A 17,001-nucleotide genomic window follows, 5' to 3' on the forward strand; every position below is an offset into this window, starting at 1 on the left:
GCGTCGCCCGTCGAACACGAGTGGCGCGTGCACTCCAAGAACAGGCGCGTCGCTGGCGAGTTGAACCTGATGTGCTTCTGGGAGGACAGGTGAGTTTATTTTCATTTTCGTATGGGCAAATCGATTGACGTGGTTTTTTTAAACAGGCGCAAGACGAAGCTGTGCGTGCGGGTGATGCGAGCGAAAAACGTCAAGGCGGCGGACGTGGGGGGCACGAGCGACCCGTACGTGGTCGGCACCCTCCGCGCGGGGACGGGGACGGCAAAGGGGGTCAAACGCGGGGACGGCCGCGAGGATCAGACGTACCGAACAAAGACGGTTCGCGCGACGCTCAACCCCGAGTGGAACCACAACTTTCACTTTCGAGTGTACCCGTCGACCGAGGCGCAGGTGAGGGATTCGCAGCGGTCGAGGCGCGGGTTCTTGGGCACGATCGTCAACGCTGTGGTCGGTGATCCCGCGGTCCGAGCCGCGCGACGCGCCGAAGCCAGGGAAAAGGCGCGAAAGGCAAAGGCGGATAAGGCCGCCGACGCCGAACGGAAAAAACGGTTGGGGGTGAAAAGGACCGGGCTCTTCGCGCGCGCGTTCAACGGCGACGACGGGTTCCGAACGGACGTCAAGGAACGCGCGCTGGCGCGCGAGCGGACGATAGACCACGAGCGGATGATGGTGAGCACGCTGGGCGGCGACCCGCACAAGGCGAGCGGTTTCAACGAGGAGGAGGAGGAGGAGGGGGAGGAATTGGACGGCGGCGGCGGCGAGGGCGTAAACTCCGGGGTCAACGACGTCCGCGGTCAGGTTCTCGAACTCGACCTGTACGACGCCGACGACGACGAGGGGATCTTCTCGCGAAAGAAGGACGATTTCCTGGGGCGCATCCTGGTGCCCCTCGAGCGCGTCGCGACCGTCGCGGAGGGGGGTGACAAAAAATCGCTGTGGATGCCGTGGAGGGAGAAGAGAGACAGACCCGTCAAGGGAGAGGTTTGCGTACGATGCTACTTCCCGAGTTCCAGCCCGGTGGACCCCGAGGCGGTCCCTGACGATCTCGCCGCGAGGCTCCAAGAGAAGCGCGAGGCGCGCGAGGCGCTGAAGCTCCAGCGCGTCAGGGATCAGGCGTGGGCGTTGTACCAGGAGCTCGAGGGGCAGCTTCGCATGCAGCTGCTGTGCCAAAAATGGCCCGCGGAGATCGCCGTCAAGTACGCGCGCGCCTACGCCAGGCACGGTCACGAGCACAGGCTCATCCCGCCCCCGCCCGACGGGTGCACCGTCCCGGCGTCGTTCCACCACATGTTCGAGACGGCGGAGAAGGCGGCGAGGGCGTTTAATCCACCCGCCGCACCGGAGTTTCCCATGGCGGGCGCGAAGGAGGCTTCGGCGGGCGCTCAAGATCTCGGGTATCCGGCACCCCCCTCGGCACCCCCCTCGGCACCCCCCTCGGCACCCCCCTCGGCGCCCGACCCGGTGGAGCGCGCCAGGATCCACCCCCCGGTTCCCACGTACTCGGCGGCGCAAAAAGAGGTGGAACGGGCGGATTACGAGCAAACGCTTACGGACTTTCCGGAACTCGCCGACGCCGAGTACGTGGCTCGGGAACGCGCGGAATACGAAAAAACGCGTCTTCGAGGAGCCGCGCGGCGAGGGTGGGCGGTGGCGAGGCGCGTGATGGACGAGAAGAGACGGGAGCTCGCGCGAAAGGACGCGCTCGCGGACGACCTGCTCGGGATGGTGGCGATGGCTCGGGAGAACGAGGCGATGGCGGCGGAGATTGCTCGAATCAAGGCGCAGATGGCGGTTTTCGAGTCTCTCAGGAACACGGATCGCGGCGCGTACGAGGGGCCGGGCCGATTGACGAGCACGGCGGTGGCGCCGTACAGGCGCCAAGGGTACGAGCGCAGGGCGGCGCTCGCGGAGGAACGAAGAAAAGAGGCGCTGAACGCGGCGGCGGCGAAAAAGGCGAAAGAGTCGCGTCAATCTGACCGGGAGCTGGAGCGAACGAGGCGACGGGCGCCGTGGTCCTGCGCGGCGGACGCCGGGCCCGCGGCGCGCTACATGGCCGCGGGGGGTGCCGACAGGGGTGCCGACAGGGGTGCCGACGGGGGTGCCGACGGGGGTGCCGACGACCCGAACCTACCCGCGGGCGCCGCGAAACTCGCGGAGAAGCTCGCCGGGTCCACGTGGAGCGGATTTTACCGACGTCACGAGCGCGCCATCGTCGAAGCGGTCGCGGGCTCGAATCCCGCTCGGGGCGTCGGCGCGTCCGCCGCGACGCACGCCAAGGCGCGCGCCGCCGTTCTCGACGTGGGCGCCGCGGGCGGGACGCCGACGCACGTTTTCCGCGGACCCCCGCCGCCTCCGAGACCCGCCGCCGCCGTCGCCGGCGCCATGTTCAAGACCGACGTGTCATCCGACGTGGCATCCGACGTGGCACCGACATGGGAGCGCGAGGACGACGACGACGGGCGCGTCGGGCACCGCGAAGACGAGCCGCCCCCGCTGCCGCCCGAGCGCGAGGCGCAGATCGCGCGCCTCCTGAACGACGCGGGGGGAAAAGAAAAAGAGCCCAGTCTGTCCAAGTTCGGCCCGAGGCACCCGGCGCGGGGGCGAAAAGTCGGCACCCTTCCCGTCCCCGTCCCGGCGCGCGACGATCCCCGGACGCGCGCCCCGCTCGTCCCGGCGCTGGACCTCAACGTGATCGACGGGCGCTCTTCGCGGGGCGGTACCTCTCCCGACGACGGGGGGGATGCCGGTTTGGACCGAGAAACGTCATCGCCGGGAAATATTACGCGCACGAGGATACCGGTCGCGGACGTCGACGACGAGGGATTTGACGACGACGGACCGGTGCCGAGGCTGGACCTGCGCGGGCTGACAAAAACGGCCGGAAGAAACGGCCGGGCGCGCGAGGACCGAAACCAAAACCAAAACGAAAACGCGGCGCGGCCGAGCCGACTGCGGCGAACGACCACGGTGCGCGCGAGGATCGCCGCCGACTGGGACACCGACGACCTCGACGCGTGATGACGCGCGGGACGGTACAAAGGCGGGCGTCGTCCGAACGTGTCGTCCGATGGAGACGCCGTGTTACTTAAGTTTTGTCTCTAACTCGGTGTTACCGTCGTCAGTCGACTCGATACCCGCGTCACGCTTTTTTGCGCTTGAGCTCCTGCGCAGCCTCGGGTATCTTCTCCAGCGTCACCAGCGACAAGATCGTGTTCCACGCCAAACCCATCGCCGACACGTAGAGTATGTGATACGAGCTCGGCACCAGCGCGAACTGCACGCCCTGCGCGGGAATCCAAAACGCCCAATTCTGCGCCAGCAGCTTCAACTTGTACTTTTTCTTCATCTCCTCCATCGACTCGTCCCACGTGCGGCCCCGTACGAACCCGGTCCACGCGAAGAAGAACGGGTAGTACCCCACGCACACCATCCCGAGCTGGTTCACGAGCAGCGGCGCCAGGACGTCCTTGCGTAGGAACCTGGCCTTGAGGCCCACCTGCCTGGGGAAGACAGTCTGCAGGTATCTGAACCAGTGCATCTGAAAGTATCCGGTGTAGATGGCGCCGAAGGATGCGAACGCGGCGAGTCTGCGCCAGTCCATCCGGAACGCCGGCGCGGCGCCGTCCTTGGAGGTCTTGGCGGCGGAGCGGTGCTGAATGCGCTGCGCCATGGTGTCGCCGAAGAGGAGGATAACCACGGAGGTGCCAACCTTGGTCGTCGTCGGGTGGGCTTCGTTGAGGGCGTTGTACTTGGCGAGCGCGCCCCTGATGCCGCCCGACGTCTGCTGCGCCGATGTTCCCTCGTTGGACGCGGAGGAGAATCGGCGTTGGGAGGAGAACCGCCGGTGCGCGTGGCGCATCCACGGCGGGAGGCCGGCGCCTCCGCCGCGCAACCCCAGCGCGAACGGGAGGCGACCCGCCATCGTCAAATGCGCCGAGCCTTATCGGTTCGGTCGTGACACACTGAACGCTATTTCGTCGCTGACGCGACTCCGTCCGAGGGGCGGTCCGGTCCTCCTCACACCGGACGCGAGCGGAGTCGCGATTCGCGGAGGGTCCCTCGCGGGTCGACCTTCGCGCCGCGTCCGCGGGAGGTGGCGTCGGCGTCGGTCGCGATGAAGAGACAGCGGCGGAACCCGCCGTGCCCGCAGACGGATGAAGCGGGGGCGCGCGACGTCGAACAACAACAACAACAGCAACAACAACATGCGGACGACTCGCCCGTGGCCGCGCCGAGCTCCCGCGTCCCCGAGATCCCGCACCAGGTGCTCCACGAGATCTTCCGCCGCGTGCTTCGCGCGGACGACGGCGGCGTACCCGCGCTCCTCGCCGCCGGCGCGGTGTGCCGCGGATGGAGAGCCGCCGCGAACGACCCCGCGCTCTGGTCGCACGTCGCGCGGACCAGATTCGGGTTGTACGATTTCCCCCTGAACGACCGAGGCAACCGAGAGGCGGTGCGACGGATGGCGTGCGAGAGATCGTTCGCGTTCTCGTACGCTCGCGCGCGGTGGTGGCGCGCGGTGAGCGGCGTGGTGTCCTACCGCGTCACCCTGCATCCGCCGCGGTCTCACGCGGAGATCGTCGACGCGCGGGGGGGCGGTGGCTTCCAGTCGGCGTGCATCTTAGACGACGGGCTGCCCACGCCGATGACCTACTACGGAGAGGTTGCCGACGACTACGGGTACGTCGACGGCAGCGACAGCGAGGCGGAGCCGGAACCGGACGAGAACGGCGGTCGGGACGGCGAACATCGACGCCCGCTCTGTTCAATCGTCGGCTACGACCAAAACCAAAACCAAAACCAAAACCAAAACCAAAACCAAAACCAAAACCAAAACGCCGACGGCCAAAACCAAAACGATGACGACGACGCCAGCGACGACGACTACGTCTGGGTGTGGACCCCGGCCCCCGACGGGAGCCTTCAACCCACCGAACGCACGTGCGAACGACGACGCACGCCGCATCCGTCGAGGCGCCGGCTGCTCAGAGACGCCGACGCGTCCGGCCGACGGGGGACGTGGACCTGCGTGATAGACGTCCGGAAGACTCCAGAAGACGTCCGCGTCACCGACCACGCGCTGATCCTGCGGCTCCCGCCCCACCTCTCCGCGCGTCGTCTGGAGAATTACTGCGTCGTGCGGGGAGGCGGCGACGGGGACGGGGACGGGGACGGGTTCCGATACCTGCGCGTCTCCGTGCACGTTCGCGGCGTCGGGGACGAAAAGTCGGCACCCGGGGTTGGGCACCCGGGGACGGAAAGTCGGCACCCGCGCGCGCTGTGCCACGCGTGGTTGAGGGTGGACGGCGGCGACGTCGTCGTGGCTTCCGCGGACGGCGGGTACGGGGACGGGGGAAACGCGTCGAGCCAAACCCCGGGTGCCCACTTTTCATCCCCGAAAAAACGCGTGGCGCTCGTCATCGACGGGTTCACGCACCTCGCGCACAGGGCTCGGCCCGGGCGGTGCTTCGAGGCGTTCGGGGTGCCGAGGCCCCCGGGTTCGAACAGGCGATGGCTCTCTCACGGTGCCGAGTGGGGTGCCGAGTGGGGTGCCGAGTGGGAGGACGACGTCATCCACGCCCATCACCGCAACAAGGCGACGCACCTTCGCGCGAGGTACAGGGCTCGGCGGGGGTTCCGAGGCGAGAACAACGGCGCGCACTCGCCCGGGGCGCACTTCGGCGTCAACTACGGCGCGCGCGGGTGTCCGTACGCGCTCGTCGGTAGGGTAGGGGCCTCCGCGTCCGCCGCCGGGGGGGGCGCGACGGGTCTGATCCAAGCGCTCGCCGAGACGCCCATCGCGAACCTTTTCCAACCGAGGCTCACGCCGGACCTCCTCGACGACGTCGCCGACGGGTTCATCGCGTCCATGCACTTCACGCACGCGCGGGAGATTGCGAGTGGCGGCGGATTTGGGGGATCCGTCGGCGTCCAAAGTATCGGCGGTTCGTCATCCGCCGGTTTCAATCGGAGGTTTGATTCAATCACGGATTCCCCCGCCGTCGTCGTCGACAGGCTCCCCCGACCCCGCCACGTCGACCCCGACGTGCTCGTGTTCAAGGTGACGGGCGGCGCGGCGTCGCGCGCGATGTCGATCCTCGAGCGCCTCGACGAGCGCGACGTGCTTCCCCGGCCCGGGTTCGACGGGGACGACCAGTGGGGCTCGGTTCGTTGCCATTTGGTGTTTACGCACAGGACGGGGCGCGCGTTCGTCTCCGCGCCGGCGCTCGCGGCGGCGTCGTATGTCGGAAAAGGTGTCGGACAAGGTGTCGGACACGCGCCGGCGCGGGGCAGCCGAGCGGGCCACTACGGCGTGACGTTCGCCGGAGCCCCCGCCGGCGGATGCACGTACCAGGTGCTGCCTCGGAGGTCGCACACGTGGGGCGCGGGTGGTTTCGGCGAGTACGACCCGGGCGATACCGTCGCGCGTCCGATTCGAGTCGTCCTGTTCGACTGCGTCGTGGCTGTTGGTCACAGCGTTTTGGTGACGGTGCCGGCGCGGGCGCTGGTGGACGCGCACGAGGCTGCGGAACGTAGCGTGCGGCACGAGCTGAAAGAGTTCCTCGCGGAGAAGGAGGGTAAGCGGCTCGTCGAGGAGGCAACGCGTGCTAGGTTAGATCCGTACGAGTAAGAGTAAGAGACGCGCGAGTAGAAGCGGCGCGCGGCGCTGGAGAGGTTGGAACGCGAGGAGGAACGGAAACGGCGGGAGGAGGAGTTCCTGGCGAGGTACCGCGGGAAGTGAGGGACGGCGATGGCGAGCTGGAGGATGGGCATTAATCACGACTCTCATTAATTCACGGCGCGACACTCCTTGCACTGAGAGCGTACACGACCGTGCTCGCAGATTGAGCCCCCGCCGCATTCCTTGCACGTAGAGCGCCGACGACCGTGCTCGCAGATTCCAGACCCACCGCAGTCCTTGCACCTGTGGCGCTCACGACCGTGCTCGCAGATTGAGGACCCGCCGCACTCCTTGCACTTACGGCGCTGACGACCGTGCTCGCAGATTCCAGACCCACCGCACTCCTTGCACCGAGAGCGTAGACGACCGTGCTCGCAGATTTGAGACCCACCGCACTCCTTGCACAGAGTGCGTACACGACCGTGCTGGCAGATTGACGCACCACCGCAGTCCTTGCACCTGTGGCGCCGACGACCGTGCTCGCAGATTTGAGACCCGCCGCACTCCTTGCACTGAGAGCGCTGACGACCGTGCTCGCAGATTCCACCACCACCGCACTCCTTGCACCTGTGGCGCTCACGACCGTGCTCGCAGATTGAGCCCCCACCGCACTCCTTGCACTTACGGCGCTCACGGCCGTGCTCGCAGATTTGAGACCCGCCGCACTCCTTGCATGTAGAGCGTATACGACCGTGCTCGCAGATTTGAGACCCACCGCACTCCTTGCAGTAACAGCGCTGACGACCGTGCGGACAAGCGCTGCACACCTTGCAGTTCGACCGGTACTTCACCCCGTGCTCGCATGGCCCCTTCGTGGGAGGGCCCCTCTTCCGCTTCGCGCCCTTGCTCGACGCGTCCACCTTCTTCACCCCCACCTCGACGTCCACATCTGGGAGCGGCCCACTCACGTTCGGCCGCCAGATCGCTGGCATCCACCCCCGCGCCCCGTCCAAGTGCCCACCCGGTCGACTCCCGTTTGAAGCTACGGGATAAAACATCACCTTCATGAGCTAACCATCCAGTCACGAACATGCGCGCGGTGACCTCGATGCCGTCGGCGTCGTCGGCGGTCCCCCGGTGGACCCCGCGGCGCGCGCCGTCCTCGAGGAGGCGCGTCTCCTCCGACCGAACCCCCGCGCGCGCCCTCGGCTCCTCCTCCCCGACGGCGGGCGGTCCCGGCCCCATCCGTGTCACGTGGACCGGCGGGGGCGCCGCGGAGGTTTCGGGCGCCGGCGCGACGTTGGGCGCGGGCGCGGGCGCCGACGCGCGCGTGACGCTGCCGGGCGTCGCCGACGCGCACGTCAAGCTCGAGGTCAAGCAGGGCCGGGTTTTCGTCACCGCGCTCAAGGGGGGCGGGAGGGTCACCCTGGGGGACAGCTCGCTCTTCCCGGGAGTGGCGTACGCGGTGAAGGAGGGCGCGACGATCGGTCTGGGCGAGGAGGGGAGCGAGGTGACGGTGGAGCAGGTGGACGGAGGCGCGGGAACCGCGGGGATCGACATGATGTCGAAGATGATGCAGATGCAGTTCGAGGCGACGCTCAAGCCCGAGATCAAGAAGGCGCTCGAGTGAAGATGGGGAGCGACGACGCGAGCATCGAATCGCACGCGCCGGTACCCGTTGTACGTTGAGAAGACTACGAACCTTCATGCGTCTACTTTAAAACCCGCGTCCGTGGCCGCACTAGGACCTCGCGAGGTGAAGCCTGGCGCTCGCCTGCATCTTCGCGACCGCCGCCGCCTCCCCATCCGACACCGCCGCCGCCGCCGTCGCCGCCGCGTCGTCGTCCGCCTTCGACAGCAAATCTCTCGCGCTCGCCTGCATCTTCGCAACCGCCGCGAGCTCCGCCGCGTCGAGCTCCGTCGCGTCCAAACCCACCCCATCATCCTCCTCACCACCCTCGTCCTCGTCGAAGAAAACCCCCTCGCCGGTCGTCCTCCCGACGGAGGATGGCAGCGATCCCGTGAGCGAAAGCGTCAACGCATCCGCGGCTCTCGCGATTGTATCATCCGCCGAGAGATGCGACGACCCGCCGCTCGCGCCCGCGCGATCCACCCCCCTCACCGCGTCCACGACGGACCTCTGCAGCGCCTCGATCGACCCGCCGCCGGGTCGCGTGAGCATCGCCGCGGCCACCGCGGCGGCGGCGGCTTCTTCGTCCACCCCGTCGCCGCCGCCGCCGGGGGATCCGTCCTCGCCGTCGTACACTCGAACTTCCTCCATCTCCCTCGCCGCGAGCGCGAGGCGACGCGCCCGGAGTTCGCGGTCCATCCGGCATCGGACCAGGTGCCCGCGCGCATTCGCCTGGATCCTGGCCGCCGCGCGGTGTTCCTCCTCCAGACGAAGCGCCTTGCTTCGCGGCGACGGAGCCCCCGGGTCCGAATGTTCCGTCCCGCCGTCCACTTCGTCTGGATACATCCGAGGCGTGCCATCGATCGCACCCGTAAGATTACCCGAGTTGAACCGAACATCGTGCTCGTCCGGGAAGGAATCGTCGGGGGAGTCGTACCCGGATCCGGCACCCGCGCCCAATCGCGCGGCGTCCTCCACGTCGGATAACGTCGGGAGTCTCATCCGGCGCACCACGTCCGGGCTGGCTCGACCAGTCACCGCCGCCCGACCAGTCGCCGCTTCCCCGGCTCTCCCCCCCATACCCCCTAAACCGCCCTCCCGGCCCCCGATTTGTCCTTCCGACGGCGTCAACCCCGGCGTGCTCTCCGCGCTTCCCATCCCTCCGAACGCCGCCGGAGACGTGACGTGCAGACCCAAAGGCCGGCCGATGTATCGAGCCGCCGCGCTCGGAGCCGGGCTGGGAAAGTCTCCGGGCGAGTCGACGTCGGCGGGGTCTAATAAAGGGTCGTTCGCGGACGGCGTCATCAATGACGGGCCCGGGGTGTTGTTAAGATTAGGGTGTTTGCCCCTCCCGGTTCGTCCGTGTCCCGTCGGCGTCGCCTCGGCGCTGCTGGGGTGGCTACCGTCGGACCCGACCGACGACGGCGGCTGAGCCAACGGCGCGGGCCTACGCGCGTCCAATAATCGGTTACCGTCCAGCGCCGAGTTGTTGGTTTTCACGCCCTTGATCGAGCTTCGGTTGGACAAGGGCGGGCGCGCGAGCTTGGCGGTGCCGAAGCCCGCCACCCTCGGCGGGGACACGCGCGGGATCGACCCCAAGTCCGCGGAGCCGTCGCGTTCGAGCATCCCGTCGAGCCCCTGCGCGAGCATCGCGGACGACTCGGGCGTGCACGCGCGTATGCCCGCCTCGACCGCGATTGCCGCCGCGCGCTTGACCTCGGCGCCCACGCCCAGCGTCACCGACGACGCCTCCCTCGGCGCCGCGTGGTACGACCCATCGGATGAGAGTTTACCCCCTCCAGAGAGCGAACCCACGCCGTACTTTCGTTCCATCGCCTCGCGCTGCTTGCGCGCCTTGTTCTCGAGGTAGGCGCGCATCTTTTCCGACGCCTCGAGGGCCTTGGCGCCGTTGATCTTGCCGTGGATCTTCGCCTTCTCCGCGTCGGACAGGCCGTGGCTCTCGCCCGTCCCGCCCCCGTTGTTGTTGTTACTCGCGGTTGGCGCGGCTGCGGACGGCGGGAGCTTTCTCGCGGACGGCGGAAAGGACGCGCGCTTCTTGCGCCCCGAGGGGTTGACCCCGCCGATCACGAGCGCGGGCTGCGACGCCCCGAGCTTCGACGCGTCGCCTTTGTCGCCCATCGCGCGCGCTGACACGGAAGACTCGCCTGAGGGTTCGGTTCGGTTCGCGCAGATTTAGATTCTCGATTCCCTTGATCCCTCGGGGCAGCCGGCACCTTCCAGGTCGTCGAAGTTCGCGCGCGGCGTCGGCGTCGCGTCGAGCGGCTTCGGCGTCGCCGGTCAGCCGCGTGCGAACGTACGGGGCGCGACGTCTCCGCGCTGCCGGCGTAGTGGGGAGCGCGCTCCCTTCGATCGACGAAGGTCGCCCCTGCCAGGTCAGCGGCTTGAAATAATCACTCGCGCGAGCACGAGAGGAGCGTGCTGCCAAATGCGGGGTTGACTTTTTGACACTTTCCGACGCCTCTGCGCCGGACCTACCGGCTACGCCGCCCCGACTTCCGCGGCCACCTGCCTCTCGAGCCTCTCAAACTCCGCGAGCTCGTCCTCCTCCTCCGGTGTGAGCTCCTCGACGAACGACTCGTCCTCCTCGTTCGAAGCGACGGCCCTGAGAGCGCGCCCGTCCCGGCCTCCTTCCCCCTCGTCCTCGTCCTCGTCCTCCTCGTCGCTGCGGCTACTCCTCCACTCCTCCTCCTCGCGCGCCCTCGCCTCGCGCTCCTCGCGCTCGCGCAGGACGCCAACGTCCCTCTCCCGCACCAAAGCGCGGTATCGCGCCAAAAAATCACCAACCCCCGACCCGCGCGCCTCGTCCGTCGAGTCGTCGCCCGACTCGTCAAAAATCGCAACCGGTGACTCACCACCCTCCGCCGTCGCCCGATCCCTCCCTCCTTTCCGCGCCCCGACGGGATCGATGGCACCCTTCTCCTTAAGCGCGAGGCGCTTCGCCTCCCGCGCCAGCTCCCGCGTCGCGATCTTCACCGCGGCGGCCCTCGCGCGGTCCAGAAGCCGACCACCCGGATCGCCCCACCTCGGATCGTTCAACCTCGGATCGTCCTCCGTCTCTTTGCCGTCGTCGCCCTTCGTGAGGTCGCCGGATCGAATCCCACCGCCGCCGCCGCCGCCTCCCGTCCTATCTCGCCGGATCACCGTCCCGCCCTGCCACCGGGGTAGCGACGGTTGCGTCGGTCGAACGGCGTCTTCGCGGGTGCCTGGCCTCGCCTCGCCGTTTTGGTTTTGGTTTTGGTTTTCCAACCTTTGTTTGGTTTTGGCGTCCCTCGCGGCGGCTCGCGCGGCTTCCCGTCTCGCGGCGGCTTCCTCCCGCCTGATCTGCCCCGGCGCCTTTCGCAGCGCGATGGGGGCGCACGCGGGACGGAAGAGCGAGCCGTCGTCGGCCGACGGCGCCGTCCCTTCCGCCGACGCCGCGTCTATGGTCGAATCAAAGGACGCGGTTGACGAGGATGCGGAGGATGGTGACGCGTCGTCGTCGTCGTCGTCGTCTCGGTATCGGATCGTCTCAGCCTCGTGCGGCGAAGACCCCCGGATGGGACGCGCGGCCGGCTCGTCGGGAACCTCCGACCCGTACCTCGGCGCGACGGGACGCCGCGGCGGCGCGACGGTTTCTAACGCTTTGTCGTCTTCGCCCTTTTCGTGGCTCTTTTCTTCGTCGAAGCCTCCGGCGCTTGGACGCGTTCCCGGCTGCTGCTGCCGCGGCTCGCGCGTCGGGGAGCGCGTCGGGGACGTCCACCCGATGATGCCGTCGCGCCTCGCGCGCTCCTCCTTCTCCGCGCGCAGCCTCTGCGCGAGCGAGGTTCTCGACGTCGCGTGGAGTCGCCCCATGGACGAGGACGAACTCGGGGAGGAGAAGGAGGTGGACGCGCGCACGGTGTCCAGCCGGCGCATGAGCTGTTCCCCTTCGCGGAGGAGGTCGCGCTGGGCGTGGGTCAGCGCGCCGGCGACGTCGTTCCCGCGCCGGACCCCGGACGGGTGGCCGCGCGTTGGGCCGCCGCGCGCGCCCGTCACCCCGCCGTCGCGATGATGTTCCTCCTCGACGGGCGCGTTCGATGCGTCGCGCTTGCGATGCCACACCTTGTGCGATACCAGCGAGCTCGCGTCCGCGAACGTCTCTCCGCACCTCGCGCATCGAAACCGCGCTCGCTCCTCCACCCGCACGATGCGCGCGGCGCCCGCCGGCGGTACCCCCGCCGCCGCGGTCATCACCGGTCCCTCCCCGAGGGCGACCCTGGAAGTGCCGGTCCTCTCGGGCGCTCGGCGGGAACGACAACGACGCAGTCGTCACGAATGCCACGGGACGCGCCAAAAGTTTTGGCGCCACGCACCATGGTTGCGGTCCTCGCCGCGGCGCGGGCCGCGATGGCCGCGCGCGCCGCCGCCGTCGCCGGCGGCAAGCGCGACGCCTCCAGCGAGGACAAGTCCGGCCTCGACGCCTCCGACGGCGGGTTCCTCCACATGCGACGCGTGGGGCGCGTGAGGAGCATCGCCACGTACCCGCTCAAGGGCGCGCGGGGCCAGATGCTGGATCGCGCAAAGGTGTCGCTCGGGTCCTCCACGCCGCGCGACAGGGAGTTCGCGCTGCTGAGGCACGAGAACATCGAGCAGTTCTGGGCGAACGGCGACGGCGGCGACGACGACGAGGCGCGCGCCGGCAGGATACTCGCCACGGGCGAAGGGAAGGACCCGGGCCATCACAGCAACAAGGTGCCGCGAAAAAACCAAAGCGCGCGCGCGTTGTCAACTTTCCCCTCCTCGCCCCCCTCGCCCCCCGCGCGCCCGCGCTGACCTCCCCCATCCCCCCCTCCCTTCCCTTCCCCTCCCCCGATCGCCAGCACCTGTTCCACCAGCTCATCACGGATCCGAGCATGGTGCGGTACGCGGTAAAGATGCTCGGCGACCGCGGCATCGCGGTCGTCGACGCGGCGACGGGTCAGACGCTCGTCTCCGCCGAGGACGTTTCCGACGCGACGCAGCGATCGGTCGTCGAGGCGTTCTTTGGTGAGGTTCTCGAGACGTCGTCGGCGGCGAAACCCCCGAGTTTGGTGCGCGCGCGCGGGCACTCGTTCGCCAACGTCGGGGGACGACCCAACGAGCACGTGCTTCACCTCAACGCCGCGCCCACCGTCGAGCGGTGCTGGCGGGAGCTCGTAGCAGCGGACGCGGAAAATTCCGACGGGGGGAAAGCGCCGGAATCGCTCGAAGCGTTCGCGTTGCGTTTTCGGCCCAACCTCGTCGTCGAGGACGCTGGGGACGGGAGCCTCAAGCCGTGGTCGGAGCTCGGATGGTGCGGCAGGGACGTGCGCGTCGGCCCTGAGGTTGTGCTGCGCATAAACGAGCCGACGATACGATGCCCGAGCACCAGGGTGCGTTACGACACAGCTGGCGACGAGGTGCTCGTGGACGAAGCTCAGCTCAAGATGCCGGACGTGGCGCTGCAGCGCGCGTTTCCGAGCCTGAGCGCCGGGATCTTCGGGAGGGAGACGACGCTGGCGGAGAAGGGGAGCTACCTGGGGCTCTACGCGACGGTGATCCAGGGTGGGACGATGTCTCCGGGGGACGACATCGTGCTCATCGGGTGACGGGGAGCGCGTCACCATCGAAGGTACGTTTTTACGAGTGCGACGCGTGTAAAAGATAGCGGCGTTTGACAATGAGCGAGAAAGTTTGAGCGCGCCGCGGTCTCGTCACCTCGTTCCAGCCTTTGCGGCGCGACACTCCTTGCACTTAGAGCGTACACGACCGTGCTCGCAGATTCCAGACCCACCGCACTCCTTGCACTGTTTGCGCTGACGACCTGCTCGCAGATTGATGCACCACCGCACTCCTTGCACTTAGAGCGCCCACGACCGTGCTCGCAGATTTGAGAGCCACCGCAATCTTTGCACTGTTTGCGCTCACGACCGTGCTCGCAGATTCCAGACCCACTGCAATCCTTGCAATAATAGCGCTGACGACCGTGCTCGCAGATCGATGCCCCGCCGCACTCCTTGCACTGAGAGCGCTGACGACCGTGCTCGCAGATCGAGGCCCCACCGCACTCCTTGCACTGATAGCGTATACGACCGTGCTCGCAGATTTGAGACCCACCGCACTCCTTACATGTAGAGCGTACACGACCAAGTTCGCAGATTTGAGACCCACCGCACTCCTTGCACTCAGAGCGCCGACGACCGTGCTCGCAGATTGATGCACCACCGCACTCGTTGCACCTAGAGCGGCGACGACCGTGCTCGCAGATTGAGCCCCCACCGCACTCCTTGCACCTGTGGCGCTCACGACCGTGCTCACAGATTGAGCCCCCACCGCACTCCTTGCACTTAGAGCGTACACGACCGTGCTCGCATGGCCCCTTTGTGGGAGGGGCCCTCTTCCGCTTCGCGCCCTTGCTCGACGCATCGTCCTCCGTCACCCTCAACTCGACACCGTCATCGGGGGGATCCCTCCTCACGGTCGGCCGCAAAATCAACTTGAACATCCCCGCGCCCCTCGCGCGCGCCGCAGAGTAAAGACAAACGGTTTGTTTTCCGAGCGAGCCGGCTCGCGTTGAGACACAGGACGAAAAAGCGACTCAGATGGATAGTGCTGGTGCTGAAGAGGGCGTGAACGTGGCGTCCGCCACTCCAACGGACGCAAGGTTCGTTAAGCGCGCGTCCATCGTTACGTTCCGAACACAATGAGCGCGTTCACCGCGTCCGCGGTCGCCGCGCCGTGCGCCGCCAAGCTGCTCGCGTCCCGCAGATCCGTCGCGGCGAGGACACCCGCGATGGCTGCGAAGCGCGTCGCCAACAAGGCCAACAAGCGCGCGCCCCTCTCCGTCGCCGCCAAGGCTGGTCCCTCCGGCGAGGTCAAGAAGGTGCGCGACCGCGCCATCCGGAACTCGTTCGCGCGGCCCGATGCGCGGGGAGACGGCGCCGAGCGACCTCACCCCGGCTCGGCGCCACCGCCGCGCAACGAATCAACCCTCAAACCCTGTAGCCCTCGTTTCGTGGTTCCATCCGTCCCATCGCCGTCACGCGAAACCGCCGCCGCTTCGTCGTCGCCGGACCTGACCCGCCCGTTCCGCCCCGCGCTCCACCCCGAAACAGGTCGTGCTCGCGTACTCCGGCGGCCTCGACACCTCCATCATCCTCAAGTGGCTCCAAGATACCTACGGCTGCGAGGTGATCACCTTCACCGCCGACCTCGGCCAGGGCGAGGAGCTCGAGCCCGCGCGAGCCAAGGCTGAGCAGATGGGCGTCAAGCAGGTACTGTTTACCCACACGTCCACTAGATATCGTATACCGTTACAATTGCGTATTTCGCATTTCACGAGTATTTCACAATTTCTGACCGACGTCCCCGTGCGTGTCCGCATCGCAGATTTACATCGACGACCTTCGCGAGGAGTTTGTCCGGGACTACGTCTTCCCGATGTTCCGAGCCAACGCGATATACGAGGGCACCTACCTCCTCGGCACCTCCATCGCCCGCCCGCTCATCTCCAAGCGCCAGATCGAGATCGCCAAGGAGGTGGGCGCCGACGCGGTGTGCCACGGCGCCACCGGCAAGGGCAACGACCAGGTGCGCTTCGAGCTCGGGTACTACGGCCTTAAACCAGACATCAAAGTCATCGCGCCGTGGCGCGAGTGGGACCTCAACTCCCGCACCAAGCTCCTCGACTACGCCGAGAAGAACGGCATCCCCATCGCAAAGAACAAGCGCCAGGAGGCGCCCTACTCCATGGACGCCAACCTCCTCCACATCTCCTACGAGGGTTTGGCGCTGGAAGATCCATGGGTGGAATACACCGAGGACATGTTCACCAGGTCCGTCGCGCCGGAAAACGCCCCGGACACCCCCACGTACCTAGAGATCGAGTTCGAGAAGGGCGACCCCGTCGCGATCAACGGCGAGCGCATGTCCCCGGCCGCCATGCTCACCGCCCTCAACAAGTACGGCGGCGACAACGGCATCGGTCGCCTCGACATCGTCGAGTCCCGATTTGTGGGCATGAAGTCTCGCGGGGTGTACGAAACCCCGGGTGGCACCCTGCTGCTCCACGCCAGGCGCGGCATCGAGTCCATCTGCCTCGACCGCGGCGAGTCCCACCTCAAGGATGAGCTCATGCCGCGTTACGCTGAGCTCATCTACAACGGGTTCTGGTTCTCCCCCGAGCGCGAAATGTTGCAGGCGGCCATCGACAGGTGCGCCGAGAACGTCAACGGCACCGTTCGAGTTAAGCTCTACAAGGGTAACGTGGACGTCGTCGGAAGGAAGAGCGCGCAGTCGCTGTACAACGCGAACATCGCGTCGTTCGAGGACGACGGCGGCGCGTACGATCAGAAGGACGCCGCCGGCTTCATCAAGCTCAACGCCCTTCGACTCCGGACGCTGGGCACCCAGCGCGGGGTTCCGAAGTGATGACGACGAGTGAGGTTATGTTTTAAGGTAATGTTATTAACGCTCGACGGGACGCGAGTGACGACGCGGGACGAGGCGAGGGGCGGGCGGAGTTCGTTCGGACCGCGGATGAGTTTTGGTTATTAGGGGTGCGGGCGCGTTGTTATGATACGACGACACGTAGTGATCTTATTTTCGGTGCCGCGCGTGACGTCGTCCCGTCGCCGGGGGCGCCGGTGATGTATGGTTTTCGACCGCGGACATTCGCGGCCAACCGTTCACGGCGACGAGTGGCTGAGAGAAGCTCGACCTAGGCCACTTCGACGCACGCGCCGGTGGATGA

At 67.4% G+C, this 17,001-nt stretch overlaps 10 protein-coding genes across 10 annotated transcripts; 5 read left to right on the top strand and 5 right to left on the bottom strand.

The window, feature by feature from the left end:
- The first annotated feature begins 1,729 nt into the window (after positions 1–1,729).
- On the top strand, positions 1,730–3,130 carry MICPUN_109542 (predicted protein). The gene has a single exon (XM_002506272.1). The coding sequence runs from the start codon at positions 1,753–1,755 to the stop codon at positions 3,016–3,018; it is 1,266 nt and encodes a 421-aa protein (XP_002506318.1). The 5' UTR covers positions 1,730–1,752; the 3' UTR covers positions 3,019–3,130.
- Positions 3,131–3,139: 9 nt separating this feature from the next.
- On the bottom strand, positions 3,140–3,859 carry MICPUN_88739 (predicted protein; the record flags this gene model as incomplete). The annotated part of the gene is made up of 1 exon (XM_002506448.1): positions 3,140–3,859. One exon carries the CDS (start codon positions 3,857–3,859, stop codon positions 3,140–3,142), a length of 720 nt encoding a protein of 239 aa, XP_002506494.1.
- A 2,209-nt stretch (positions 3,860–6,068) lies between these two features.
- MICPUN_109543 (predicted protein) lies at positions 6,069–6,796 on the top strand. Its single transcript, XM_002506273.1, has one exon. It carries the CDS (start codon positions 6,089–6,091, stop codon positions 6,629–6,631), a length of 543 nt encoding a protein of 180 aa, XP_002506319.1. The 5' UTR covers positions 6,069–6,088; the 3' UTR covers positions 6,632–6,796.
- MICPUN_64367 (predicted protein) lies at positions 6,790–7,614 on the bottom strand (the record flags this gene model as incomplete). The annotated part of the gene is made up of 1 exon (XM_002506449.1): positions 6,790–7,614. The coding sequence occupies one exon, from the start codon at positions 7,612–7,614 to the stop codon at positions 6,790–6,792; it is 825 nt and encodes a 274-aa protein (XP_002506495.1).
- A 98-nt stretch (positions 7,615–7,712) lies between these two features.
- MICPUN_64368 (predicted protein) lies at positions 7,713–8,252 on the top strand (the record flags this gene model as incomplete). The annotated part of the gene is made up of 1 exon (XM_002506274.1): positions 7,713–8,252. The coding sequence occupies one exon, from the start codon at positions 7,713–7,715 to the stop codon at positions 8,250–8,252; it is 540 nt and encodes a 179-aa protein (XP_002506320.1).
- A 111-nt stretch (positions 8,253–8,363) lies between these two features.
- Positions 8,364–10,391, bottom strand: MICPUN_64369 (predicted protein; the record flags this gene model as incomplete). Its single annotated transcript, XM_002506450.1, has 1 exon — positions 8,364–10,391. The coding sequence occupies one exon, from the start codon at positions 10,389–10,391 to the stop codon at positions 8,364–8,366; it is 2,028 nt and encodes a 675-aa protein (XP_002506496.1).
- Positions 10,392–10,751: 360 nt separating this feature from the next.
- On the bottom strand, positions 10,752–12,482 carry MICPUN_64370 (predicted protein; the record flags this gene model as incomplete). The annotated part of the gene is made up of 1 exon (XM_002506451.1): positions 10,752–12,482. The coding sequence occupies one exon, from the start codon at positions 12,480–12,482 to the stop codon at positions 10,752–10,754; it is 1,731 nt and encodes a 576-aa protein (XP_002506497.1).
- Positions 12,483–12,593: 111 nt separating this feature from the next.
- On the top strand, positions 12,594–13,950 carry MICPUN_106545 (predicted protein). Its single transcript, XM_002506275.1, has 2 exons — positions 12,594–12,983; positions 13,112–13,950. Exons 1-2 carry the CDS (start codon positions 12,606–12,608, stop codon positions 13,856–13,858), a joined length of 1,125 nt encoding a protein of 374 aa, XP_002506321.1. The 5' UTR covers positions 12,594–12,605; the 3' UTR covers positions 13,859–13,950.
- A 13-nt stretch (positions 13,951–13,963) lies between these two features.
- On the bottom strand, positions 13,964–14,754 carry MICPUN_64372 (predicted protein; the record flags this gene model as incomplete). The annotated part of the gene is made up of 2 exons (XM_002506452.1): positions 13,964–14,002; positions 14,044–14,754. The coding sequence occupies 2 exons, from the start codon at positions 14,752–14,754 to the stop codon at positions 13,964–13,966; spliced, it is 750 nt and encodes a 249-aa protein (XP_002506498.1).
- Positions 14,755–14,952: 198 nt separating this feature from the next.
- On the top strand, positions 14,953–16,682 carry MICPUN_64373 (predicted protein; the record flags this gene model as incomplete). Its single annotated transcript, XM_002506276.1, has 3 exons — positions 14,953–15,132; positions 15,365–15,523; positions 15,639–16,682. The coding sequence occupies 3 exons, from the start codon at positions 14,953–14,955 to the stop codon at positions 16,677–16,679; spliced, it is 1,380 nt and encodes a 459-aa protein (XP_002506322.1). The 3' UTR covers positions 16,680–16,682.
- Between the last annotated feature and the right edge of the window lie 319 nt (positions 16,683–17,001).

The sequence above is a fragment of the Micromonas commoda genome, chromosome 15 (genome assembly GCF_000090985.2).
Source record: "Micromonas commoda chromosome 15, complete sequence".
Lineage (NCBI taxonomy): Eukaryota > Viridiplantae > Chlorophyta > Mamiellophyceae > Mamiellales > Mamiellaceae > Micromonas > Micromonas commoda.